At 39.9% G+C, this 26,233-nt stretch overlaps 2 protein-coding genes and 1 pseudogene across 2 annotated transcripts in view; 2 read left to right on the top strand and 1 right to left on the bottom strand.

Moving 5' to 3' along the window:
• The window catches only part of LOC110059706 (telomerase-binding protein EST1A-like), a 51,730-nt gene extending 41,348 nt beyond the window's left edge, over window positions 1-10,382 (top strand). Inside the window, exons 9-18 of the mRNA XM_020766429.2 lie at window positions 298-401; window positions 676-879; window positions 1,081-1,139; window positions 2,189-2,222; window positions 2,394-2,456; window positions 3,246-3,399; window positions 7,709-7,799; window positions 8,657-8,780; window positions 9,187-9,268; window positions 9,908-10,382. Coding sequence (XP_020622088.2) covers window positions 298-401; window positions 676-879; window positions 1,081-1,139; window positions 2,189-2,222; window positions 2,394-2,456; window positions 3,246-3,399; window positions 7,709-7,799; window positions 8,657-8,780; window positions 9,187-9,268; window positions 9,908-10,038 — 1,046 coding nt within the window. The 3' untranslated portion in view covers window positions 10,039-10,382. The remainder of the gene's footprint in view (window positions 1-297; window positions 402-675; window positions 880-1,080; window positions 1,140-2,188; window positions 2,223-2,393; window positions 2,457-3,245; window positions 3,400-7,708; window positions 7,800-8,656; window positions 8,781-9,186; window positions 9,269-9,907) is intronic.
• Window positions 10,383-20,250: 9,868 nt separating this feature from the next.
• Window positions 20,251-23,546, bottom strand: LOC149097325 (uncharacterized; annotated as a pseudogene).
• On the top strand, window positions 23,509-25,252 carry LOC149097324 (uncharacterized). The gene has a single exon (XM_089279806.1). It carries the CDS (start codon window positions 23,737-23,739, stop codon window positions 25,126-25,128), a length of 1,392 nt encoding a protein of 463 aa, XP_089135932.1. The 5' UTR covers window positions 23,509-23,736; the 3' UTR covers window positions 25,129-25,252.
• The last annotated feature ends 981 nt before the right edge of the window (window positions 25,253-26,233 follow it).

Here is a 26,233-nt window from a genome sequence, read left to right as displayed (position 1 = left end):
AAACACAACTATTTCCCTTAGAAATCGCGCGATTTTTCGTACTTTTGTGATTCAGTTAGCAAATTTAAATACGTTGTAACTAAAGTCTTCCTTGCGTGATCCATATGAAAATAATTTTCCACGTGTAAGGTTTAAGACAGTCACAAAATGATTTGCATAACTTTCCTTGCTTTAATTTTTTTGCGATATATAATTTCATTAACAAGATTTGATGTGTTTTAAAAACAGTTGGAGTTGAGGTTCTATGTCATGTTTAATGTAGTCAATCATATAGCAGGCCTGTATGTCATGCCCTAGGTAATGAGATAGTAACCCTTTGGGAAGATGAATTTCTTGCTGGATTTAAGCCATTGAACAAAGCCGCCAGACAAATGTGTAAAGTTTCTGATGTACAGAACAAGGTAAAGTGGACACTGTTGATTTTTAGAAAAGTAAACTACAACAAATTACATGTGAAAATGTTCTATGCCAAATTTATAATGATGATCGTATTAGTACACATGACATTACAGTTGTACACTCTTGATAGATAGGTCAAGGCAAGCAAAAAGTAGTACAAACATTTCCTACATCTAATTCACTAGCTTTACCTTAGTGATATAATTAATTATCAACTGCAGATAGCTGTTAGTTTGAATTCTGCAGAGTAAGTGGAATTCCTTATGTTTCTTGTAGAACCTGGCTGAGGACTATCTCCGTTGCCAGTGTCTGAAGGGTTTTGCTGTTTTTCTGGTCTCCTTGGAAAACCCTCCTTTAGAATTTGATGATGAGAAGGGAGAGTTCTCTGCAATGATAAAGAGCACTCCAGTGTCACCTGTTAAGGGGTCAGCAGACTCAGTCACAGTTCACTTGGACACATCACGACATGACGAACATGAGGTTTGTAGCTGAGGATTCTACTGAGGTAGTACATGGTGTAACTGTGGCACTAGCTAGGTAATAACAGTAAATAGATTATTTAGTTTTTAACCAATGTTAACTAGTTTCTGAGTGGTAATTGGTTTCTAAACCTTCCCTTATTAACCCAAGGCAGTGACCAACTCCAAAATCCTCCATTGATAACAGTTCTGTTTGTTTCAGGAATCAGATGATGAAGGTGATGTGATTATTGAGAGCGAAGGTGAAGAGCTGGATTCAGGGTATGTGGTACAGTGTGACTTATGATCAGCCCACTGTGAGCGTCAAGTGAGAACAAATGAAGGTGACCTTTTCTTATGAACGAACCAGTACTCTGTGTTGAAAAATACGACAATTACAGTGTTCTGCAAGAAATTGGAAATCCAACAAAGTTAAAGACCACTCAGGAAACTTTGTAATTCTTTTGATAGTCAATTTTTAACAGCTTTCAACAATTTCAATGTGGTAGTCACGAGCAGAAATGAGTAATTAATTTGGATTTCATAAATTATGATAATTTTCCATCAAGGATGAGCCTGGGTGAGATCCGGATGATTACAGTATGGAAGCATAGACTGTAAACATATTCAAGTAAAACAGTTCTTTATTTGCCTTACAGCCATATCAGAGTACTTTGTTATTGTAATTTGTAATTTGTGATACGTGTTATTTGTTAAGACGTGTTACTTTAAATTAAAAAATAAATAAAAAAAATTTAAAAAATTTGCCTTCACTTCATGTAAAATTATGTTGTGGAACAGTAATGTCTGGGTGGGTCGTCTTAATTGATCCATTTCCGAAAAAGATCACCATTCATGGCATTCATTGTTCTCAATTAACGTTTTCATAAGTCAATTTTCTTCCAAGTGGCCCAGTTCAAGTAGTTGCAATGTAACAAACCTTCTTTCATGTTGTATGTTGCTTTTCAACATACATGTACTGTTACTACTAACAATACCATGTTACAAATTAACATAACATGGGTTGCACTTTCTTGCAAAACCTAGCCTAAATCCTTTAAGCTTGTTGTTGGAAACCTGTTTCAATCTCTTTCAATCTTAACCTACCCTGCACCTTTTTGATTTGTTTTGTTACTTAGATATGTTATGCTGTCCAGAAACTGGAGTTTATAGTGTAGTTAAGTTAATGTGTGGCTTGAGTTAGACGGGATAATAGTGCTATTGTTCAACAATTTGACAGATCTTAGCTTTCATCCGTATTTTTATTAGCTTTCCAGCTGGCTTTCTCACTATTCCTAACAAATCTTTGCTTTAATAATTTTCCATAACAGTGATGAGGTGGAAAAAGACGTAAAGGAACTCAAGGTAGGGCTTTAGTCGATATCTTGGTACCAGACAACTGGATTTAAGATCATTCACAGCTTGATTTGTGGCATAGCTATGTATATTGGTTTAGTTTTGCACTTGAGGGAAGCACTCTACAGATAAAGTAGTTTACAGCAGTAGAACATTTATCTTCTATAATGTCTTTTGTAGGCCAAGAAAGATGCCCTAAAAAAACAAGCGGAAGATCACAAGGAGAGAGAGGATAAAGCTAAAGTAATCCATTACTTGGCCTTTACTCCCTTACTCTAAAGATGATTGCAATATTATAGAGCTACAACTTCCCAGTGCTGTGTTTGCTTGACAAACATTTCCCCTTCTCTTGGAGCCATTAACAAAACCCAAAACTGTTTCTTGAGTTAAGAGTTCCATTTCGCTTCTTCCTCTCCACTGGACTTGGCAGAAATTTACCGCCGATATTTTAAAGTCCCGATTTTTTAAACCAATTTTCTTTTCGCTGGGCTGTTCGAAAGTTTGGATTCCGAGTAGTTTTAATGGGAGTAGTTTTAATGGGACTTAAGCGCGAGAGATACAAAACATGAACCTAGGTCTGGACTTTTCTGTGGTTTGCGGCAGGCCCTGACAGTGTCATTCTCCAAAATTATAAATTCATGTGTCTGTCCGCTCATTGACAATGAAAATTAGCCAATGAGCACGCGATAATTTGTGCAGTTATTATAAAAAATCAATACTCCTAATATTTACCTCGTATTACTGAATTTGGAGTTAGCTTTAGCCGAGTGAGTTAAAAGGCTTTATATCTCATCCACTTGTAAAGTTTACAGTAGGTTTTCCTAACTTTGCTAAACATAATTTCCAGGATCGTTTACTTTTCCTTCTCACGAGAGCATTTCAGAATATCTGGAGGATATATAATCTAGGGATAGCTTATGATTTATAGTGTTCTTAGTTCCCATGTGACTCAGTGAAAGATGTCCAATTCAGCTAGTAATTGATTTTATTTAGTTTTGTCCTGTTAATAATAACGGCGTTTTATAAACACAGGCTGTAATAGAGGAGCACGTTTCTAAGCCACGTTTAATGTTCGAGAACTATCCAGCATACCTGGTGCCTGATACCAACTGTTTTGTGGATCATTTGGATGGACTCAGGGCTATTGTAGCCTGTCAGGCTTTCACTCTTGTTGTGCCTCTCATAGGTAAGCCAGTATTGCTTCAGATAGTATGTGTTTATGCCAACTTCCCCCATATAGCTTGGAGGAGTCTGATCCTGAAATCACCTTTCGTAAGAGCGACTCTCTATAGGGACCGAATGAGACTGAAAAAATGTGGCACAAGTTTGGAAAAATGGACCCCTTGATACTTCGTCCACAGATAACCTATGGTATGCTAAGAATCGTGATATAAGACTCAGTTTCTAGAGTTTTTACATTTTTGAGAAAAAGGCGAAAAATCGTCAACAACCCGTGAAGCCGAAAAATCACAGAAGTGAGGTCAAATTTCACGATCAGATAATCGACCTCGCGTGAAGGCGCATAGCAAATTATGGTTTTCCTTAGTTTATAATTTTATTTAGGAGGTGTTGCTAAGCTGCTTTGATGACATTTTAGACTTACAATTGTAATTCCGAATTCCTGGAGAGCAAGCGAAGAGAACCGAAGTTTCTAGACTTTGAAAATCAAAAATTCCATACCGTTTTCAAACATCTCAAAACATACTCAGTATTATGTAGAATTCTTTCAAAATTCGATTCTAGCGAGTTCAAGAGCTGTTTTTGAACGTGATATAACTTTTTTCTTGGCAAAAGTTATTTCTGAGGCGAGCGGCCCCATGCAAGTTGACCCAATTTGACCTTTCGAAGAGATTTTGTTTAATCAGGAAATGTAAACAATTCGACTAGCCTTAGCTCGCTTTCTGAGCAAACCATTGAAAAACCCTGCCATTTCCCATTAAAACTACCCAGTAAACCTGAGGTAATACTTCGATGGCGGCTTACCTTCCAAATGGGTGTTTGAAGGCAAATAATTTTGATGTTCTCAGTTAATTTTTCCATTGCTTTATTGTTGCCGCGCTTTATAATTTAGGGTCATATCTTGACATCGAGCTTGTACGCCGGTTCCAGGCTAAGCTTGTGCAACACTCTCAAAAAAAAAAGAAAAAAAAAGAAATCGACTTTTTCGCCAGTTCAATTTACTAGTATAAGTAAATTAATATAACTGTAAACGGCCGGGAAATCGGGCCAAAAAGAAATCGACTTTTTCGCCAGTTCAATTTACTAGTATAAGTAAATTAATAACTGTAAACGGCCGGGAAACCGGGCCAAAAAGAAATCGACTTTTTCGCCAGTTCAATTTACTAGTATAACTAAATTAATACAACTGTAAACGGCCGGGAAATCGGGCCAAAAAGAAATCGACTTTTTCGCCAGTTCAATTTACTTGTATAAGTGAATTAATATAACTGTAAACGGCCGGGAAATCGGGCCAAAAAGAAATCGACTTTTTCGCCAGTTCAATTTACTTGTATAAGGGACCGTTCATTTTTTATGAGGTAGGGGGGGCTGGTGGGATTTGGGGGGGGGCCATGCGAAAAAATATGGCTTTCGAGGGGGGGCCATCCCAAAAAAATAAGGGGAAAAGGGGGTGTCACGTGAAATATTTTAGTAAAACTTTAAAAAGGCGTAATGTTTGAATATCAAAAAAATTGCTATAGAATAAACATAGAAGTCACGATACAAATTTATTACAAATTTTCCTTCTGCTTTAAAAAAACGTTTGGCGACAAAAAGCATTTGTAGCTACTGAAAAGAAGTATTTAACACTGTTATTTTTGAATGCAACTTTCAGTGGCACTCATCTTCATCTCCGCTGTCGTCGAGTTCTTCGTCGCCGCTTGTGCTACTATGGGAGTCTCTTTCACCAATGCTGCAAGAAGCAGCAATGCTTTCCGTCAGAGTGTACTCTTCAGGGTACATGAAGGTGTAAACATAATCTCTGACTTCCCGCTCAAGGTTGGTGGTGATTCTGCTTCTTGCAGCATTGGTGAAATAATTCCCTTCCAAGAGCTGTGCGATGTATGGCCCATCTCTTCTAAATATCGACGTGGCAACATCCTCAACTTTAAGACACTCTTCCGGGACGGCCGTTCCAGGAGGGTACACAAGGCATTGTGGAAGATCATTTCCTAACGGGTTTCCAACACAGATTCCATAAACCCGTTGGACGTTGTTTTCAGTCCGCTTCCTCTTTCTTTCATTTGACTTTCTGCGGTTTTCTTTTTTCCTTCTCCTTTTGTTGATGTGCTGTTTGAGTATGCCTTTGAATATGCTGTTATAATTGCTCTTCTTATTTTCTAGTGCTTCCATGTCCTACGTGACCTTCGTCAACTTAGCTTCTGTACATTTGATCTGTTTTACATTAAAACTGTGGGCAAATTCTTCGCCCTGCTTTAAAGCAAGCCCATTGGACTGAAAGAGTGTGGAATCGTGTTCCTTTACATCTTTCAATGTGACATTCAACTTTTCCACCATTGCTCTGTGCTTTTTGAAGGAGAAGTTCAGTTTTCTTCCATCACTGGACTTCAACTGGTACCCTTGCATGGAAAACTCACTCGCCCTTTCTGAACAGCCATCCGCACTTAGAAAGATTGCTTCTTTTGCTTGTAAGATGTCAAACTGCCTGGATCGTTCAGCTGTAAACCTTTTCTTAAACGACTCGTCGCTTTCACCATTATTGCGCATTTTGGAATGAGCCTCTTTCATGATGCTCATGTAGTAATGCGCTCTTTCCCCGATTGGATTAACAATATAAAGAAGAAAGAGCATGGAAGTGGCAGGCTGGTTTTATCTGACCCAGAGAGCGTTGCTCTATTTGCAGATAAGTTTATTGTCAAATCGAAGTTTGTGGTGGATTATCTTCAGCATCTTGAAGTGCTGGAATTTAAAAGGAAAAAGAGAGCAGAAGAAAAGGCAAAGTTAAGTAGGGAGGAGGATTATCCTTGGACTGAGTTGTGCGAAGATCTAACCAAGCTTAAAAAGCTACTTTTTCCAGAACTAAACAAGTACTCAAACCACCACGGGCTGAAGTAGCATTTGAAAAGCAGCAAGAGTGAGAAAGTAAAGGCAATTGTAAGACATTCATGCTTGCAGCAGAAGAGTCCTCTCAGAGCTGGCCAACCAACACTGAGAAATGCCAGGACATTGACACAAAATGACAACAGGGCAAGTGCTGATAGCAGTGAAAGGGATGAAAGTGACAATGATGAGTATGACAGTGATGCCATTGACTCTGGGGGAGAAGATGACTCAAGTGACGTCATTCTTGCATTCATCAATTCAGATGAGGAAGATGCCAATGAGAGGCCAAATGCCACACGCTCAGGGCGAGCCACAACTAGGAGATCCGAAATTGATTTCTCTTTCTTTTGATTTGTTTTTTAAACAACAGCTCTCTGTCGTATAGAGATTGTAAATATTGTCTTCATAGTGAGCACAATAACGTGAAGTAGGGGGATAATAGAGAAATATTAAAAAAGTTGAAATCTGAATATTGTTTGTTCAATTTTTTGGGGGGGAGGGGGTCATCCCAAAAAAATGACCGCTATAAGGGGGGACCATGTGAAAAAATTGGTAAGCTGAGGGGGGTTCATGCGATTTTTAAACGGTGCTTCCCAAATCCCACCAGCCCCCCCTCCCTCATAAAAAATGAACGGTCCCTAAGTAAATTAATATAACTGTAAACGGCCGGGAAACCGGGCCAAAAAGAAATCGAATTATAATTGTAAGTCTAAAATGTCATCAAAGCAGCTTAGCAATACCTCCTAAATAACATTGTAAACTGCAGAAAACCATAATTTGCTATGCGCCTTCACGCGAGGTCGATTATCTGATCGTGAAATTTGACGTCATTTCTATGATTTTTCGGCTTCACGGGTTTTCGACGGTTTTTCGTCTTTTTCTCAAAAATGTAAAAACTCTAGAACCTGAGTCTTATATCACGATTCTTAGCATACCATAGGTTATCTGTGGACGAAATATCAAGGGGTCCATTTTTCCGACCTTGTGCCGCACCTCACGTGGTGGTTAGGGAGAGTGGCTCTTAAGTTGCCTCCAGCTCCTCTAGGGCAAATTGACAAGTTCTACGACACGGGCTCCACTTGTAAGCGGTTCCCGTTTGAACATAGCGCCACTGAGGGGTTTGAAGTGCGCAAAAAGAAACCTAGAATTTTTTTGTAGATGGTACTCTTTGTTTACAGTATTTCCAATTTGAAACTGGAGTTTTCTTGAAATTTCCTTTTTTGATTTTACTTTCCATTTTTTCCTGTCTTACTGTTGGGAATTCGCACGCAAGCGCTTTGTTTTGGTAGCAGCACTGGCGAGACAAAGCTAGACTTCGATATTCTTGGCAGTGAAAAGATGAAATACGGGTATTTATCAATGAATACAGTGTGTTGATTTATTTTGCTAAAAGATAACTGGGTTGGCTGATGCGTGTGTTGTTTCTCACTCAGTGATCAATGAACTTGACGGTTTGAAGAAAGATTTCCAGCCGTACAAATACAACAATCTACAGCATGCCCAGTACGTTCTGGAGAATGCCAGGTCAGTTGTATATGAGAAGTAAAATGTCATGGTTACTCTGTAAAATAGGCAAGTGTCTATGAGAGATTTTGCAATTTTAAATTCAAAGTAATCTGGAATTGCGTTTGTCAATGATAGGTTGAAAAAACTTGCATCACCTACTTAATGAGATGATGCAAAACCAAAAACAATTGCTGCTTTGGTTTTTGGGCTTTAGAGACCTTTTGACTCTCAGTTGAAAACCGCTCCATATATTTGCCAGAATGAAGTTATTGTTTTTTTTTTTTGTTTTTGTTTTTCGGCTGTTGACAACATCACTCTGTGACCGATTGATTGTCAAACAGCCAACTTGAATTTTTGTTTTGATGTAACAAAAGTAGGATGGTCAAACAAAACAGAAAGGGCACGAAGAACACACAAATTATTTCAGTTAATATAGTAAAACACAACCTGGAAGTCAGCATCCTTGATTTAAAGCACTGAAGAAATGTGTAAAACAAACTGGATTGCCTCATTTATGAGATTTTTTTTTCAAGAGAACTAAACCAGATCTAAACACTCAGTCTGACTCTGTCCGTGCACAACTTTTGACGTAGAACAATGTACTCCCAATTTTCATACCTATACTTCACCTCATTTTTTCTCGTAGTTCCATAATCATATTTCACAACACTCACATTTTGAACTTGACAATGCTGTCAGGAGGATGGGGAAATGTTCGTTTCTGATTTCTCTAGTTCTTATTTTAAAATGTTCCTCAAAACTTCTCTAATCGGAATCTACATTAAGAAAAAGAAAGGCTGGTAAGACATTATGAAGTAGCGGGCAACAGAAATTTTTCTTTTTTGGATAGTCATTTCACTGGTTATGTTCTACAGGTCTGCAATTGACTTTCTTGAGAACGAGTTCAGTCAGAGAAACCCTCAGGTAAAAACAGTCACCAGCAAGGGCACTGAACTAGATACCATAGCATTCAGAAGTGAAGATCCTTCAGGAAGGAAGGTAAAGTGGCTTCACAGTCCTAACTGACTAAGTCTGCCAATTTTGGTAGGAATTCAGCTTGTTCCTAGCTCGGATATCGTGGGAAAAAAAAAAACGACGGAATGGCAGGAGATCAAAGAGGAGGTTCCTGTCGTGGTTGGAATGGAAGGGTATGAAATCCAATGTGGTACGCAAGCTTTCGCAATAATTTCACAAAATTATGAATTATGGAAACCAAGATTCTCACTGAGAATTGACAAATGGCCAAAGCTGACGACAAATGAACCAAATGATTTTGAAAGTTGATATTGCTATCCCATGCCCAGAGATAGTTGTGGCCAGGTTAACCAGCACTTAATCTACGGTACTTGCCATGGTTACGCTAGACTGGCCAACACTTAATTTGTCTATGTTGGCTGTATTTTAGGGTAAGAGCTGCAATGATGACATCATCCTTTCATGTTGTTTGCACTATTGTGAAGAAAACTTTGTAAACCGATTGGCCACAGGTACAGTTTTGTTCAGAGTGTTTGTCTTTATACAAATACTACAATAACGTGAAGAGTTTGTCTTCTGATATCCTGTTTTTATCTTTACCAATCGCTGTGAAACACAATGTTCATATGTGTACTATCATATATACCATGTATGTCATATATCATCTTAATGTTGGCGTTAATTAGAAATTGCTGTTGATCAGCTCATATAGGCTTGGAAGAGCATTGAACTATCTTGTATTAAACAGTGCCCCAAATCCTCCAATGTAAAACTGCATAGAAATCGCTTATGAGTTAGTGAAAAGCAGCCTTGAGACCAATTCTAGTTCCTATAATTATCTTTTTATATATTCTTATTGTATGGCAAGGTAGTCTCGAGGTAAATCCTAGCATTCTTTTGGTTCTTTTGTGGTCGGGATTTGCCATACACGGAAACGGTCATAAGCCATGCATTTTTTTTGTTTTCGAGCGACATATAAGAAACTACTTACTAACCTAGCTTGCTCGAGCTGTACTGGGGAATATTGGCCCTCGGTCGTTTTTGCACGGACCTCGCTGCACTTGTTCCGTACTGTCACGACCCCGAGCCAGTAATTCCCTGTGCGACCCTCGTACTCGGTTAGTAAGACTAGAGGTTATTATTTTTCCCAGAAAACAAGCCAATAACTATCCAGAGGAAAGTTGTTTTGATGACAAATGACAGGAACCTCAGAGTGAAAGCGTACACCAGAAATGTTCCTGTGCTAACAGTACCACAGTTTAGGAAAATGGCCAGGCTGTGAGAAGAGCTGCAGCTATGAAGGGACCTGGGTCCCGTAACCAACATACGGCATCATCAGGTCGGAAAATAAATATGGCACAATAACAGCTGCTATCAGGGAAAAGAAGCTGATTCCTGACTACTGATTGGAAAGCCAAATTTCGGTGCCTATCAAGACAACATCTGTGAAGGACGAATTGTACAGGAGAGGACTTATCGACACCTGCATATATGCATGGTTTAAAAAATGCTGCTACAGGACAAACGCCGCTTTATGAAACAAGATTATTTTACATATAACATTATTTGGTCATTTTAAGCCTTGTAAATGATAGAGAAAGGTGAAATACATTGCTGTCCAGTAGATATTTATGCAGTGTGTGTGTGAATTGTCACGTATATTGAAGTGTGCTAGCTGGTTATTCGTCTTTAGTAGAATTCTACTAGTATACTAATGCAAATGCTGCAGTCTGGTTGGTTGAGCAACTCGTACACTATCATCCATTAGTAGAATTCTACCAGTACACCAATGCAAATGCTGTAATCTGATTGGCTGAGCCATCGCACACTATCAGCCATTAGTGTGCAGTGCCGGGCTTAGCGTGGTCGACAAAATTGCAACGTTTCCTCGTTTCTCCGACGTTTTGAAAGAATATTTAGAAACAAATGGATAACAAAGCCAAGATTGCCACTATAATATCGCTTGTTCGAGGACGATTTTAGAATATGATGCTTCTGATGTTTTACTTAAATGTTTACTCGTTTTCACTGATACCTAACTTTACGAGTAACCTGACCTCTGCCACGATGCACCCGAAGTTCAGCCTTCGGGAGACACCTGGAAACCATGAGCGAGGACACAGAGGTTAATCCTAACAAGCCTGGACCGATTTTATTATTTACTGCGTAGCTTTTTCAGCTGATTTACAGGCATCACCGTTGTGATGTGTTTATTTTGTTGAAAATTGTTAATGCTGCCCGAGACAATAGAAAGTTAACCATGGTAAAAGTGTGATTTACCCTGTGATCAGGCAGGTTGGTAACAAAGGTTGACATGACAGATATTTCCACTTGTGGTCACACAGTATCTCGCATCCCGTGGTGTCCAGATTGCATCAATCTCAGTCAGTCATGTTTTAACGACCACGTTTTCAACGTTTGTTTTCGATCTACATACTAGTCATGGCAAAAAAAAGTAAGCCAAATCCGGAGTAGCCATTCGGACAATATATTCTAACGCAACTCTAGATATTCTGAAGTTCTTTTTCACCATTTTTCAACGAAATTTCCGTGTAAACGGGTTTCAAACCAGAATTGGTTTCGCAGCCATGACCACGCACGTCTAGCGCGTAATTTTCGGCGGAACCAAGTGACAGCCAGAAATACGTCTGCGTTTGCAGGCTAATTTGATCGTGATTTATGACAGGTTTAACTCGGTTATTTGATCCAGTATAAACACCGTACAATTTTACCAAGGTTTAGTCAATATTTGCTTCGGTAAATGCTCAAGGACCTCAAGTATAAACACAGGGTTAACAGAATCAAATATCAGAATCTCTTCAAGACCAAAACCTTAAAACTAATTAAATGAAATTAGAATGAAGATTTCGAGTTTTAAAAATCAAGGGCTTGTACGCCCTAGGCCAATATTTGTTCATTTTGGAAAAAATTTTCTCATCAGTTCTGCGATATAAGTGCTCGCAGTTCTTTTGTCCTACTAAGTTTAGTCAAACCTTATCAAACTTAAAAAGCGGCGTTGTCCCGCTTTGGAGTAGGACAAATTTTTTACAGGTATGAAAACTGACAGATTTTTCAATTCATAGAACACCATCAGAGGGAAAACTGTCAGCCTTTTATTAAAGTTGATTTCGCTTTGATCTCTCTTTGATCTTTGATCTCACCATGTGATTCACACTTTGTGGTAAACAAACATTGTACTGCTTTTGATTCCGATCATCACTATAATCTGTTTTACAGACAGTCTACACTGCCCGTATATATCAAGAACTTCGTGACACATCCAGTCCCACCACAGGTTACCACTACGACCATCTTTGGTCAAGATTTTTGATAGAGTCAAAGAAATTTTGTCAGCATAGTGCAGGCTCTTAGTAACAGCTGATTTCATATGATTGGCATATGGCATACTAATGTACAAAATGTTATGTGTTGTAGGTGTGACAAGCTCCTCCTCCTGATGTTGTCGGATTACTTGACAAGCCACAAGATGCTTTTTAACCCTTTTTAACTCATTCATGCGCGCATGCGCAGTGAATGAGTTTTAGCAATAGGGGACTTCATCCGGGAATTTGCGTGGACTTTTAACCGGCGTAGACGGAAGTTGATTTTTGCTGATGTTAACCGGAAATAACGGTGCGAGAAGAAAGAAAGCGAAGCGCACTGAGTGAGGCTCGAACTTGCCTCATTCCTAGGCCTCAATATTTCGCCGCGGTCAATCGTTTCGTGTCCCGTGGTCCGGGCCGTTCGTCTGGGATACGTCAACGAAATCAACTGACCGCGAAGGCCTAGGAGAAAGCCGTACGGGAACTAGGCAAGGCTCGAAATAAAAAAAAAGGCGAACTTGGCCATCAACATTCCCGCGTTGACTTATGCCAAGAAACGTTCTATATAGCTGGGGTGTTAGCGCTGGCCATCTGAAAATCCCATGTCATCGCCGGTTGTTTTTACGGATGTTCTCCATCGATGCCAGATGGGATATATATATTTGCCGAAGGCGAGGTGAACATTGGTGAAAATTCACCAATGTTCACTGAGCCTGAGGCGAATAATTGTTTTATTATAATTTTCAGAGGTGAATATCAAGGACTACAAAACGACAGACTAAAACATAAAACACAGACGCAATACACGTATGCAGCCGTGCTTACATGTACATCGATTGTGAGTCAATTTACTCATCGAGTTCGGCAGTAAAACGAAAGAGCGAACCACTACCTTTGTTTTATCGTTGTTGACTTCGTTCACAGTTGTCATCATGGTCTAAAGATGAGTAGCTTTAATTTGGAGGAAAATAAATTTCGGTCAATCGTCTGAGCTGCTGACGATCAACGTAACCACTGCGTTTACGATTCTTAAATGCCTTGAATACGAGTTCTTGAAGAGATTTTTGGTCCAAGGACGACAGCAGTCATTTTGAAAATTCTTCATCCTTTCAAATATCCTGGACTTGAATTGATGTTTTTCAAATGAATGAAAATTTCATTCAGCAACTGTCCACCATGTTTACAAAGAGATGGCAAAGGCAGCGAGCTTTTTTCTTATGGTTTTCCAAGGAAATTGTGCGCGGGGCCCTACGGGTCATATGATAAAGCGTCGTATGCCGAGCTTTTCGACCAATCAAAATGTCCAATTCTTATATTCACCTCTGGAAATTATACTAAACTGTATTAGTTGTTGATAAACAGAGTGAATTTGGTTGGAAGTATTGAAAAATTCTAGAATTTGTGAAGCACAAATTATTTTCGAGATATTCCTCTATTACGGCTCAATGAGTGTAAGCTCCTCAGCTCAAGGCAGCCATTGTGGATTTTCACTTCCTGCTTTTGCGATTTCTGGTGAGTAAATAGTGCTTTCTTTAATTGTTTGAATTTTCTTAAGCAAAACATACAGCCCACACGTGAAATCGAAGCGACCCAGAACTAAACTAAAGCCTGTATCAGACTTAGAGTCTAGAATAATAAGACCAAAATGGCCAAAATCGATACCCTATTTATGACCAAGACGGCTGAAAAACCCTACCGTTTGGGGCCGCACATACCTATACAGCCATACAAGGGAGTACCCCCCCCCCCCTCGGCCATAAATCATAAGGTAAGTTATCATTCCATCGTTAGGAGAAACTGAAAACAGAATACCGCCCATGCCCAGGGAAAGGGTTAGAGTCATTATTTTCCTGTTTTTCTGGTGTTCATCAAGTTAAGGTTTGTTATAACTCATTGAGATATTTATGCCAAAAACGTTGAATGATGAAAACGCCCGTTCTGTTTGCCGATCTTTAAACAAACGTCCTCGGCGTTAACCCAGTTTTTTTAACAGAAGTTTGCTTGAAGGTAAATTTTTTCATACAGGCGGGGAAAACTTCAGCGGCAATGGTCTAAAAAGAAGACAACAAACAATACTGCTCCAAAATACAGTGAATGAAAAACAAAGGTGAAAAAAATGCGATTCGTTTACCGCCGCCCAGAAAGCGGCAAAATCACATTATTAATCATCCTGCTTTTCAACGCGGTTTCTTTGCATGCGCTCTATTTAAATTTACCGCGGTTTCTAACCGAGCAGTAACAATGCAACTAGTTTTAACGAACGTTCCAAGTATGGTGCTAATCACAGACGTTCCTCTACTCCTCCTTTTATGTTGCTTCCTCGGCTTGTTTCGTCACTTCAATATACATGAAAGCCTCCTATTGATTCAGATCCTTCGCTTAACCTACCTGTTAACCTCCAGGTACATGTACTTTGCCCTGTACTTTTCTTGTCATCTGCCTCATGGGCAAGAAAAAGTTAAACCAAAAAGTTTTTGAGTTTCCCCTCCAATACTCAATAGGCAATTTTGAAGTTACCTTTTGCCTCTGCATCAAAACATGTCTTTGTGTGGAACCGTTCATATGAAAATGTGTTCCCCCTACAAATTTATTTTCGTGAAAATCAACACCATTTTCGACAATTGTCAAACGATGAAGTGGGAGTGATGTTTTTTTTTACTATTTCCTGCAAAATTGTCCTGCACGAAAGATATACAGTGAAACCCCGCCATACTACCACCTCTTTAATCTGACTACTTCGCTATTAAGACCTCTTTTTACTGGCCAAAACGAATGTCTAGTCATTTCCTTACTTTACCACCTTGTTAATACGACTACCCCGTTATTGCAATCAACGGCCATGACCCCATATTCGCAATTTTGCCTTGTTAAGGTGGTATGGTACTCTAAATTGGACCAAAAAGTTTGTTTAACTATCGTGAAGAAAAATCAATTGTGTGCTATTGCACTCAAGAAGAGAAATTGAATTTTGAAAGTTTTACTCAAAATGGTCGCTATGGAAACCAGCCACAGCCTTTTGAGGTAGTGTTTTACAGTATTGACGCCAACACTTCCTGCTCTTTTACAAAACAAGATTTGACTGTCAAACAAGCATATCGTGTAAGTTTCTGTTTTGTTCTGTGCAATGAACCTAAGTTTTGACAGTTAACTCTTATTTTCAGTGCTTTTTACGGGCCTTATTTGGAAATAACCTTACTTTATACCACACCCAGTGGACCGATCATCTCATGTCACGTGACAGACGTTAAACTGTTACGGTTTTTTTGGTTTATATCATCACGACACTTGGTCTTTGATTAGCCCAAGTTTCAGGAATTCTACTTAAAAACGTTGCAAAGTAGAAATGTTGGCGCGAAGTCAGTCGGTACAAAAGTAAACATTTGAGAAAAATGCACTTTAAGTTCCTTACACGAAGTATTAATAGCATTTAACAAGTCACAAATAGCGGGGAGTTGCAGATTGGATCTCGGGGGAGGGGGTGCAATGGTTCTATTTTGTAAAAAGTTACCGCAGATGTGGGAAATATCCCTTTTCAGAAGGGAAATGAATGAGCCCGTGATGGCAATTCGAAGCAAAGCTTTTCAAAACTAATTATCGAGTTTAGCCTGCGAATAGGCTCCTGGTGAGCCCTGTTCCCGCCCCGATCGCTTCTCGCTCCGAATTCTTCTGTTTCGCGCTCGCCGAAGTTTTTTTTCCGTCCTCGCCGGAAGCCTGTTTGCAGGCTAAATCGAGTTGTGCATGTCTTTAAAGTTTTTTTCCAAATAGCCTCGTTCATATACATTAAAACTAATCTATATTTTTGGTCACGTTCTTATAGTAAACAGTCGTTGCTATGGCCGTTGCTACGTGAAAAAACTTATACCACTGTGTACTTTCCTTAAATTTCACAGTCATCTAGAAGAACATTCGGCAAGATCGTTTCAAAATGTTTTTGACAAGTCCTCAAGGGTCTTAAGTCTTGTATTTCCAAGATATTGAATTTTTCATGAACATCGCCATATTTTAGGGTACCATACCCCCTTAAGGTCATTCGCCAGTATTGCATTGCGCATCCCTACTGCGCATAATTTCACGCGTGATTAGCGCGCGCACATTAAAAAATGGCGGCTTTTTCTTTACAGCTGGACCTCGCCATAGAGGAAAATCGTCATTTTCTCGCAAACGAGTATGGTGACCTATCATTTTTTTTCTGTTGTTTTGAGTTGAGTAATAAATTTCTCTGTGTAAAATAAATATGGACCAATTCTCAGTGTAAAACAAATAGCAATCGTCGGAAACGTGAATTTAGCAAGCAATCGTGACTACTATCATGGTGCTATTATAAGGATTTATATGGGTGTTAACAAGGTCCTGTTGCTCCTAAATGAACATGGGGACCCCTCATTTTTATTCCAAAATTTAAGTTCCTATAATATAAACAATCAATAGGCAAAGTTTTACAAAAATCTCAGTGCAGGTTCTATTTCAGTGGAATGACTTTAATACGACTAGGAGAATTCTTTCTGAAACTGGGTGGCAAGCGTCGAGGGTAGACAGCTAACAGAAGAGTTTTAGTGCGTTATAGCATTCAAATAATGATCCTAAAGTTAGACGGTTCAGAATGATAACGAGACGCTTTCCAAGGGTCAGGTATTCAGGGTTCAGCACCTGACCATGGAAAATTATTCTTCCTGTTATTGCATAAACCTCATTTTCCAATACTACGTAGTAACCGTACTTGGTCGCATACCGCGCGCGCATTAGCCCCTGGGACACTCCCCTATATCGCCCACACGGGGTAGGGTCAGGGTATGGTTCTTAGCTCTTCTGCCGGAACAAGGTATAATTCTTTGTGCGAGTCTGTAGGAAACAGGGCCCGAACCTCTCCTAAACGGGGCATGATTATAAGAACTTCGACGTTCAATATGGTTTCATATACAGTTTTAACAGTACTACGGATTTATGACGAAGATCTAGATCAGCGGGAAAACTTCATAAAATGTATTAGAGATACTGTAAGCCAAGCATTGCAAGCATCACAAAGCTTTGCTGTGCCAACCTCATAAAGACGCTTGTGAACGCGATCACTGTTGTAACAGAGGTGAAAAGGGAGGCGAAAAGAGAGAAAAGGGGCAAAAAGGCAGCTATTGTGGTATCCGTTTTGTTGTTTTGCAAAAGAGATTGCTGTTAGATGTAGTAAAGGCTGCATAAACTACCGTACACGCAGCAGAGGCCCTGTACGCATGCGCACAGCCTCTAACAGGTGCATATCCCCAAGCAGCCATAGGTGTCAGCTGTTTTATCCTCTTTGGTTCTCGTCAGCAAATGTTTTGGTGCTTCGATTTACTTTGACATCATAGCAAAGCTAGATATTGTCTTTTTAATAATTTATAGCTTGTGCAATGAGTACTGCTGGGTTTGCATTTGCCTTAGGGCATGAAAAGCATGGGGCATTGTGGGCAAGCAAGTTGCAATTTAGTTTCCAATGTAGTTAAGAAAACAGCAAAGTCAAGTCAAACGCAGTTAAGTACAAGTTCCCAGTTATCGGACTGGGAACTTGTACGGCGGCATGACAATAAAGCTGATAAAACACACAAGCATTTAAGAGCTTCTGCCTGAGAGACCGGGGCAGACTTGGAAATGAAGGTCGGCCGATTTCGCTTAAAATTGGTACACAAAGTCGTTATGTGGACTTATGTAATATGCCAAAGTTTCAGGTTCAACGAGCATTTTTTAGCCGAGTTCTGGATATCAGCCCCTCAGGGGTCCCCAGAGGCTGATTTTTAGTGTAATTTTGGCCACTTTTCATTCTCTCTTTTAACGACGTACAATTAATTTCAGACAAAACCAAAACCATATTTGTAACGCCCTATCCTTAGGCTTCTATGGGTAAAAAACATTAGCTCAAGGGAAGTTTTTGTTAGCCTGTGGCTGTGATCACAACTTAGTCCTATTTGAAGCATATGGGGAGCAACCGGAAATGGCCTGTTTTTCAGACCGCATATTTTCCATGCCCATGTTTTATATCGTGAAGTCTTAGTATCCCTGCAAAGTTCAGCCCTTAGTTTAGTAATACCAAGAAAAAAATACTAAGGTTGAGGCTTTTTTACTACGAAAAAACGTACGAGAAGATGACTAACCAGGCCACTTCTGGTTTAAGTCTCAACAAAGCGTGTCTGTAAAAATCAGCCATTTGATTTCGATAAATACCTTTTTTTCTTCAAAGTCGGGAATTAGAGACTCTGAAGTTAATTCTAACCTAAAAGACTTACCGTTAACAGAAATTTTCATGTGATTTTTTTAGGACCGATCAGATTTTGGTCCGGCAACGGTTATAAATTTTTTGGAAGAAATCTTGAAAATTACTGATAATGGAGCCGCTGGACTTCTTTTCTGAAGAAAAACAACTTATCAGTCACTCTAAATGCAATCACAACCGTGACGTCTCTCATGACACCACTTGAAAATTGCTTTGAACCTCGAATAAATTTCGCATATATTTATAGCTAATTGTAAAATTAAATGCAGTCTCACTATTCCAGTCTTTACGCAAGGTGTCTGGATAAATTCACTTACTATGAATGCTTACCTGGCTACAGGTTTAGAGGCACGCCCCTTTCATATAATCCATTAAAAGTGAAGCAACATTAAAAACCTTAGCCCCAGCGATAAATTGATCGTGAGTGCATCGTTGCGAGTAATGAAAATTCAGGTTGATTCATACCGTACGTGACGAGGTCACGACACACCAACTTATTTGAAGTTTGCTGGCTATGACTGTCTTGGAATTCAGTTTTTTCTCGCCTAGATTTGTCTCCTTGATACTGCAGAGAATGATCAGGTATAGAACTTGCATGAGAACCTAAAGAACGAATGGATATGCCACAGAATATTTATTCATACCCACTCCCCCGGTGCAAACGGCCGAGGTATTATAAATTGGGGAAGTCCAAGACGGTCCGTTTTCCCCGCCAAGTCGCTGAATGTCTTACTAAATTACCAGAAAATTACTCATTGGCACACTTTCCCTTTCTCTATCGGGATTTTCCTTTTGTTGCTTTCTCAGTCCGCACAGATCCAGACTAAATCGGTGTACTGCATATATCCAAAGATAGGACAGGGGAGGAGTAGATTTGCCTTCAAAGACTACTGCTTATAGCACCCTAGCTGTAGAATTGCTGGCCCTTAACTCCGATTTCCATAAAAAAGAAGTGATAATCCCCAGGACGACCAGTACGCTTAGTGTAGGTGGTATGGTAAGTCGTCACAAAGTCCTCATGCCTGCTGGGGCTTAAATTGGTTATTGCTCTTCTTCCCTGGACAAGATGATAATTACCGGCTCCCATTTATACATCTGGGTTGAGAGAGACACTGTGAAAGAAAATTGCCTTTCCCAAGACAACATGACAACGCCCTAGTAACCAGGAGCGCTCGATCCGGAGTCCAGCCCGCAACCATTAGGCCGCGACCCTGCTATGCGCTAGGCAGTTGTCAGTTTTGTATAGAATCCGAACGCGTTACTACGTTACATGTTTACTTCAGTCTGTCGTAAATTGATAAAATGCAACCGTGAAATGAATATATGGCCAGCACATGGACATCTTGCCGGCTGGATTGTTTATTCACAAGAAAAGAAACTATCTGCGATCAATTAATTAAATTTATTAAATCTATTCATTCTTTAAGTGAATTTGTTTCATTTGAGTGTGCTTGAAAGGCAGAGGAGCGAAAAAGTCTGGCTATTACAATTTAGTCTCCTGGAAAACTGAAAACATGATTATACCGTGTCCCGTTTGGAAAGAGAATGGCATATGCGGGGCACGAGATAACAAGCCGCCAGAGGCTGCTGTGACTCTCCCGTTAGCGACGTTAGATCGAGATGTTACCCACCTGCTGGCCAAATTAAAGTGGGCACTGGTGGTAATAAACTGGCCACTTCCCATAGAGTTGACAATTTCCCTGAATGGAAGTTAAAGTATGAATTAAAGAAGATTGCCCACGTCACCGCCGAAAATTCACTCGTTTGCGTGACCAAAGTGGGCCATGTCAACACCCTTTCCATCAAAGAGAAAAAAGAAATTGAAGAAATCAAAGAAGGTTACCGCTGACGTTTCAGATAGCATATTTCAGGCGTTCGGCATTGTAATACCTATTGCATCCATGAGTATCCAAGGTTAGAGTGACTACATGCATTTTCATCAGACATAAATTTATTTTGCACGTTCAAAGATTTTTTTACACGCTTTAATGTCTTTAATTCGTTCCACTGGTTCAAGGATCGTTGTTCCACCATCATCTGCATAGACATTTAAACAAAATATCTCTAACTTAAATTGTCTACCCTGTACCTGCCCACAATTCAATTTCTAACATTTTCGACACCATATTCGATGTTGTTTCTCTTGAAAAGTCGAAAGGGCTTCGAGATGAATTAAGTAGTTTCACATGCCCAATATTAAATCACAGTGGAGACGCTTCGCCTGTCATGCTCAAAAAATGTAATCTCCTGGCGAAAATAGGAAGTAATTTGGCCCTCTATTGTATCAGGAGGTTTACTTAATTGCAATCTCTATCGTAACGATAGTATTCTTATTTAGAGTCGATACCAAAGAGGAGCTTGGACGGAAGCTTGAAGGAAAGCACCTCTGAGTGCGTCACAATTAAGTCGGAAATTTCGGTACCACTAGTCACACAAGGTATTTGTGATCTTCTGGTAGGGGGAAGGAGAAAAAAACTCACGGCTTAAAATTATAATCATGGTGAATAGTCAGCTATGAAGGCACGTGACGTTAGAATGTCATAAATTTCAAAACATCCGTCATATCGAATCCACCAGTCTGGATTTCATGACTATTTCATAAAATCAAAATATCGTTTTTGCCAGGTATAACAAAATTAAAAGAGAAGAGAAAGGGTACTAAAGGAATTAAAAGGTGCAAAAAAACTATGTTTGTCCCAAGAAACCTTGAAAACGTCAATAAAAAACAGAGAGTTAGATGAGAAAAGTCAAACTTAGGGTAATTATGCCTGACAAAGCAAGGCTGCCATGGAAACAAGGCAGAGTCCCATAAATAAGGCTTTTTTTCTCAGCTTTTCCCACCTGACTTATACACTCAGTAAACAACTTGTTTCATTGTATTTTGATTACTTTTCTTGTTATCAACGTATAAAGTTTCCCCTCACCTTCCAGTCCCCTTGGTACAGGGTACAAATGCTACATAAAATTTAGTTTCAAATCCGTCAGTAGGAAAATTTCTAGTTTATGGTTTGAAAATATATATGTCCTTTAAATAATTTACTTTGGGATCATTGATTGTTTCTTAATTGTGTAGCTGGTGTCTAAAAATTTCTCCTAAAAAGTAATTAAGAGTTTGACAGGAAGTGCGTAGTAGGTAACTTCTCTAAAAGTTTCGTAGTAAAAAAGCCTCAACCTTAGTATTTTTTTCTTGGCATTACTAAACTAAGGGCTGAACTTTGCAGGGATACTAAGACTTCACGATATAAAACATGGGCATGGAAAATATGCGGTCTGAAAAACAGGCCATTTCCGGTTGCTCCCCATATGCTTCAAATAGGACTAAGTTGTGATCACAGCCACAGGCTAACAAAAACTTCCCTTGAGCTAATGTTTTTTACCCATAGAAGCCTAAGGATAGGGCGTTACAAATATGGTTTTGGTTTTGTCTGAAATTAATTGTACGTCGCTAAAAGAGAGAATGAAAAGTGGCCAAAATTACACTAAAAATCAGCCTCTGGGGACCCCTGAGGGGCTGATATCCAGAACTCGGCTAAAAAATGCTCGTTGAACCTGAAACTTTGGCATATTACATAAGTCCACATAACGACTTTGTGTACCAATTTTAAGCGAAATCGGCCGACCTTCATTTCCAAGTCTGCCCCGGTCTCTCAGGCAGAAGCTCTTAACAGTTCACACAAAACAATAATTTATTTGTTCAAAACAATACGAAAATATTTCCTTAATTGTAATTTTTTCTTTGAATGTACATTTTTTCACCATTCAATGTAACTTTTTTTCTTTTTTGTTGTTGTTTTAATGTTGTCAAATTTTTTCGGGTGCGCTTTTGTAATTCTAATCAACAATGATTTAGATAAACATATACAGGCAAAAACTAACGATAGACAAATCCGACGTTTCGGCGACATCTTGGCGCCATTGTCAAGGGAAACTAATTAAATATGCGATTTCAAGAGTAACTAAGAGTTCAGAGTTTCTAATTTGCATAAGTTAGACAAAGACTTTAGCGCGAACTGAGTCTGATTGTACATTTAAACACGGTCGTAATTGTTTAATGAGTAACATCTCATTAATGAGACAATCAAACTTGTTGTGGCATTTTTTCAACACGCTAAAACAATTGCGAAGGTCATCCGGAATCCTGCCTGCGTGTCTATTATCATAGTGATTGCGTACTGACGAGGTCTTGCTTCTATGTCCATCAACGCGTACGAACAGATGGCCACGGGTGTAACCGACATAACCAGCATCGCACTGGTCACACTTGAAGTTATACACAACGCATTGTTGATCAATGAGCTGAGGGTTAGGTTCGCTTGTCGGGAACTCCTGGGCAATCTTGCGGCTCGTAAACACCGGTTGAACACTGGTCTGCAGCTTCACACTGAGATCTTTCAACTGTGTCTTCACGATATTAGCAGACTCCTGGTCTTTAAAGGGTATGACAACCCGAGTAGTGTTTTCTGTCGTAGATCTGGACCGTAATGAGGGCTGGTCAGCGACCTTTAAATTTAGGAAGGTTTTGACAGTGGAGTCAACAAGGTGCTTGGGATATTTCAGTTTAGAGAAAACAGACTTCAGTCGTTCGCACTCCTCAGTGAAGTAGGACCATGACGAAGACAGGCGATGTGCGCGATCGAGCATAGTTGTCAATAGTCCGCGCTTGTACCTATTATCGACATGACTGTGGTAATGGAGAAGCAGACGACTGTTTGTTGGCTTCACAAACACTTTAGTTTCAATACGAGGCGCTCTGTTTAGGAGTTGAGTACCGAGACAGGGAAGCATTCCATCATTTTCGACCTCCATAGTGAAGTTGATGGCGGGGTGAGCGTGGTTGAGAGTGTTAAGAAAGTCCCTAGCTGTAGACAAATCGGGCATCACAGTGAATGTGTCGTCAACATATCGACGATAGTAAGGTGGTAGCTTGCCCTCAACATCTAATTTCTCTTCAATAGACGACATGAATACGTTGGCTAGCAAGGGCCCAAGGGGGGACCCCATCGCTACTCCGTCGATCTGTTCATACAGGGATCCATTAAATTGGAAAAGCTGCCCCTTGGTGGCCACACCCAAAAGATCAATAAGGTCTTGCTTTGAAATGTTCAAATCATACTCGGAATTAAACCAGTTGTTTCTAAAGGCTCTGTCTACGAGAATCGTAATGGTTTCATCGTAATGGTCTGCCTCGAAATTTGCTGGTGTCAATGACACCAGCAAATTTCGTCCCATTCCTTCTGAACGACCAAAACCCCGAGGCAGACCACCCAAGCACTATCATCCGCTTTTAGCAAAGGAGGCTCTTGTACAATCTATCATCACAAGGATCCTCCCTCACGCTGTGGCCCAGTCTCTTCGTCCGACCGGTTCTAGACTGGCACACCTGTACGGGTTGCCGAAAACACACAAGGAGAAATTAGCCATGCGACCAATCCTATCAGCGACTAATACGTATAATTATGCTCTGGCGAAATGGTTGGACAACAAGCTCAAACCGTTGTCGTTAAATCAGTACACAGTCACGGACATTTTCGATTTTGTGAACGAACTACCGCGAGACCTCAACATAACACCTGGTGACTTGCTGGTGTCCTATGATGTGTCCTCCTTGTTCACGAATGTACCTTTGGATGAAACCATTACGATTCTCGTAGACAGAGCCTTTAGAAACAACTGGTTTAATTCCGAGTATGATTTGAACATTTCAAAGCAAGACCTTATTGATCTTTTGGGTGTGGCCACCAAGGGGCAGCTTTTCCAATTTAATGGATCCCTGTATGAACAGATCGACGGAGTAGCGATGGGGTCCCCCCTTGGGCCCTTGCTAGCCAACGTATTCATGTCGTCTATTGAAGAGAAATTAGATGTTGAGGGCAAGCTACCACCTTACTATCGTCGATATGTTGACGACACATTCACTGTGATGCCCGATTTGTCTACAGCTAGGGACTTTCTTAACACTCTCAACCACGCTCACCCCGCCATCAACTTCACTATGGAGGTCGAAAATGATGGAATGCTTCCCTGTCTCGGTACTCAACTCCTAAACAGAGCGCCTCGTATTGAAACTAAAGTGTTTGTGAAGCCAACAAACAGTCGTCTGCTTCTCCATTACCACAGTCATGTCGATAATAGGTACAAGCGCGGACTATTGACAACTATGCTCGATCGCGCACATCGCCTGTCTTCGTCATGGTCCTACTTCACTGAGGAGTGCGAACGACTGAAGTCTGTTTTCTCTAAACTGAAATATCCCAAGCACCTTGTTGACTCCACTGTCAAAACCTTCCTAAATTTAAAGGTCGCTGACCAGCCCTCATTACGGTCCAGATCTACGACAGAAAACACTACTCGGGTTGTCATACCCTTTAAAGACCAGGAGTCTGCTAATATCGTGAAGACACAGTTGAAAGATCTCAGTGTGAAGCTGCAGACCAGTGTTCAACCGGTGTTTACGAGCCGCAAGATTGCCCAGGAGTTCCCGACAAGCGAACCTAACCCTCAGCTCATTGATCAACAATGCGTTGTGTATAACTTCAAGTGTGACCAGTGCGATGCTGGTTATGTCGGTTACACCCGTGGCCATCTGTTCGTACGCGTTGATGGACATAGAAGCAAGACCTCGTCAGTACGCAATCACTATGATAATAGACACGCAGGCAGGATTCCGGATGACCTTCGCAATTGTTTTAGCGTGTTGAAAAAATGCCACAACAAGTTTGATTGTCTCATTAATGAGATGTTACTCATTAAACAATTACGACCGTGTTTAAATGTACAATCAGACTCAGTTCGCGCTAAAGTCTTTGTCTAACTTATGCAAATTAGAAACTCTGAACTCTTAGTTACTCTTGAAATCGCATATTTAATTAGTTTCCCTTGACAATGGCGCCAAGATGTCGCCGAAACGTCGGATTTGTCTATCGTTAGTTTTTGCCTGTATATGCTTTTGTAATTCATATCTTGTATTTTTTCATTCAGTAAGCTGTTTTAATTTTTATATTTTCTATTCTATTTTTTTTTATGATTTTCATTCATTTTCTTCTTTTCTTGTTTTGTTTTATTTTTTTTATTTTTAGTTTTCTTTTTCAAGTTTTCTCTATTTTCATCCCTTTAATGTTTTTGTTTTTCGCATTTTCTCTTATACCTTGCGTTGATCTTTTTCCATTTTTTTTTATTTTTTTGTGATTATCTTCGGGTTTTTGCAACTTTTAAACTTTTTTTCGTCAGTTTTTTCCTTTTCAATAACAATGAAAAGCACCAAAGAAATTTTAAACTGAGCGTATTTTGTGAATTTTGTTGTTACAAGATGGGATCAAGGCTAAGATTTACAACGCAGTAAATAATCTAGGCGAAGAAAACACTCCACTGAAAAAAAAATACCTCAAATATGTTAGTGTCTCAAGGTTGAATTGATATGTGACAGGAGTAGATCAGCTGAGAGTAGCAGAAAGGGATACATGGTATCGTGGTTCACTTTCAGTTCAGAATTAAAGCAGAAAGCCACGATTGAGTCCTCCAAATTGTTCTTGTCGGTTGACTTGTTTTTCGGGTTGTCGTCCTTCTTTCCGGCGTCCACAGCTCCATTTCTGACATCACCCCCATTGTTGCTTTCCGTCACTTCTACGCATGTCGGAGGGACTGCACATGCCTGAGGGTCATCCTGTGAGCAGTAGGGAAATTTCCTTCAGAAAATGAAGGAATCGTTCTGTTTGAGCTGATCGAAATACGGCAAGACGGATTATTTGGGGGAATTATTCGGCTTTCGGAATGAGCGCAATGACAACTTTCACACTTGATTTGAACTGCATAGGATTTACGATTTCGCAGACCTTAAGCATTTTGGTATCAACGTTTCTGTTAGTTTCTGTGGAGGTCGTCGCGGCACTTAATGTAATTCTGAATCAAAATCCGCCCAA

Source organism: Orbicella faveolata, unplaced genomic scaffold (assembly GCF_042242905.1).
Source record: "Orbicella faveolata isolate gen_17 unplaced genomic scaffold, um_ofav_v1 contig_47, whole genome shotgun sequence".
Lineage (NCBI taxonomy): Eukaryota > Metazoa > Cnidaria > Anthozoa > Scleractinia > Merulinidae > Orbicella > Orbicella faveolata.
The sequence above is the reverse complement of the archived record's forward strand: the minus strand, read 5'-3'. Positions and strand labels throughout refer to the sequence as shown.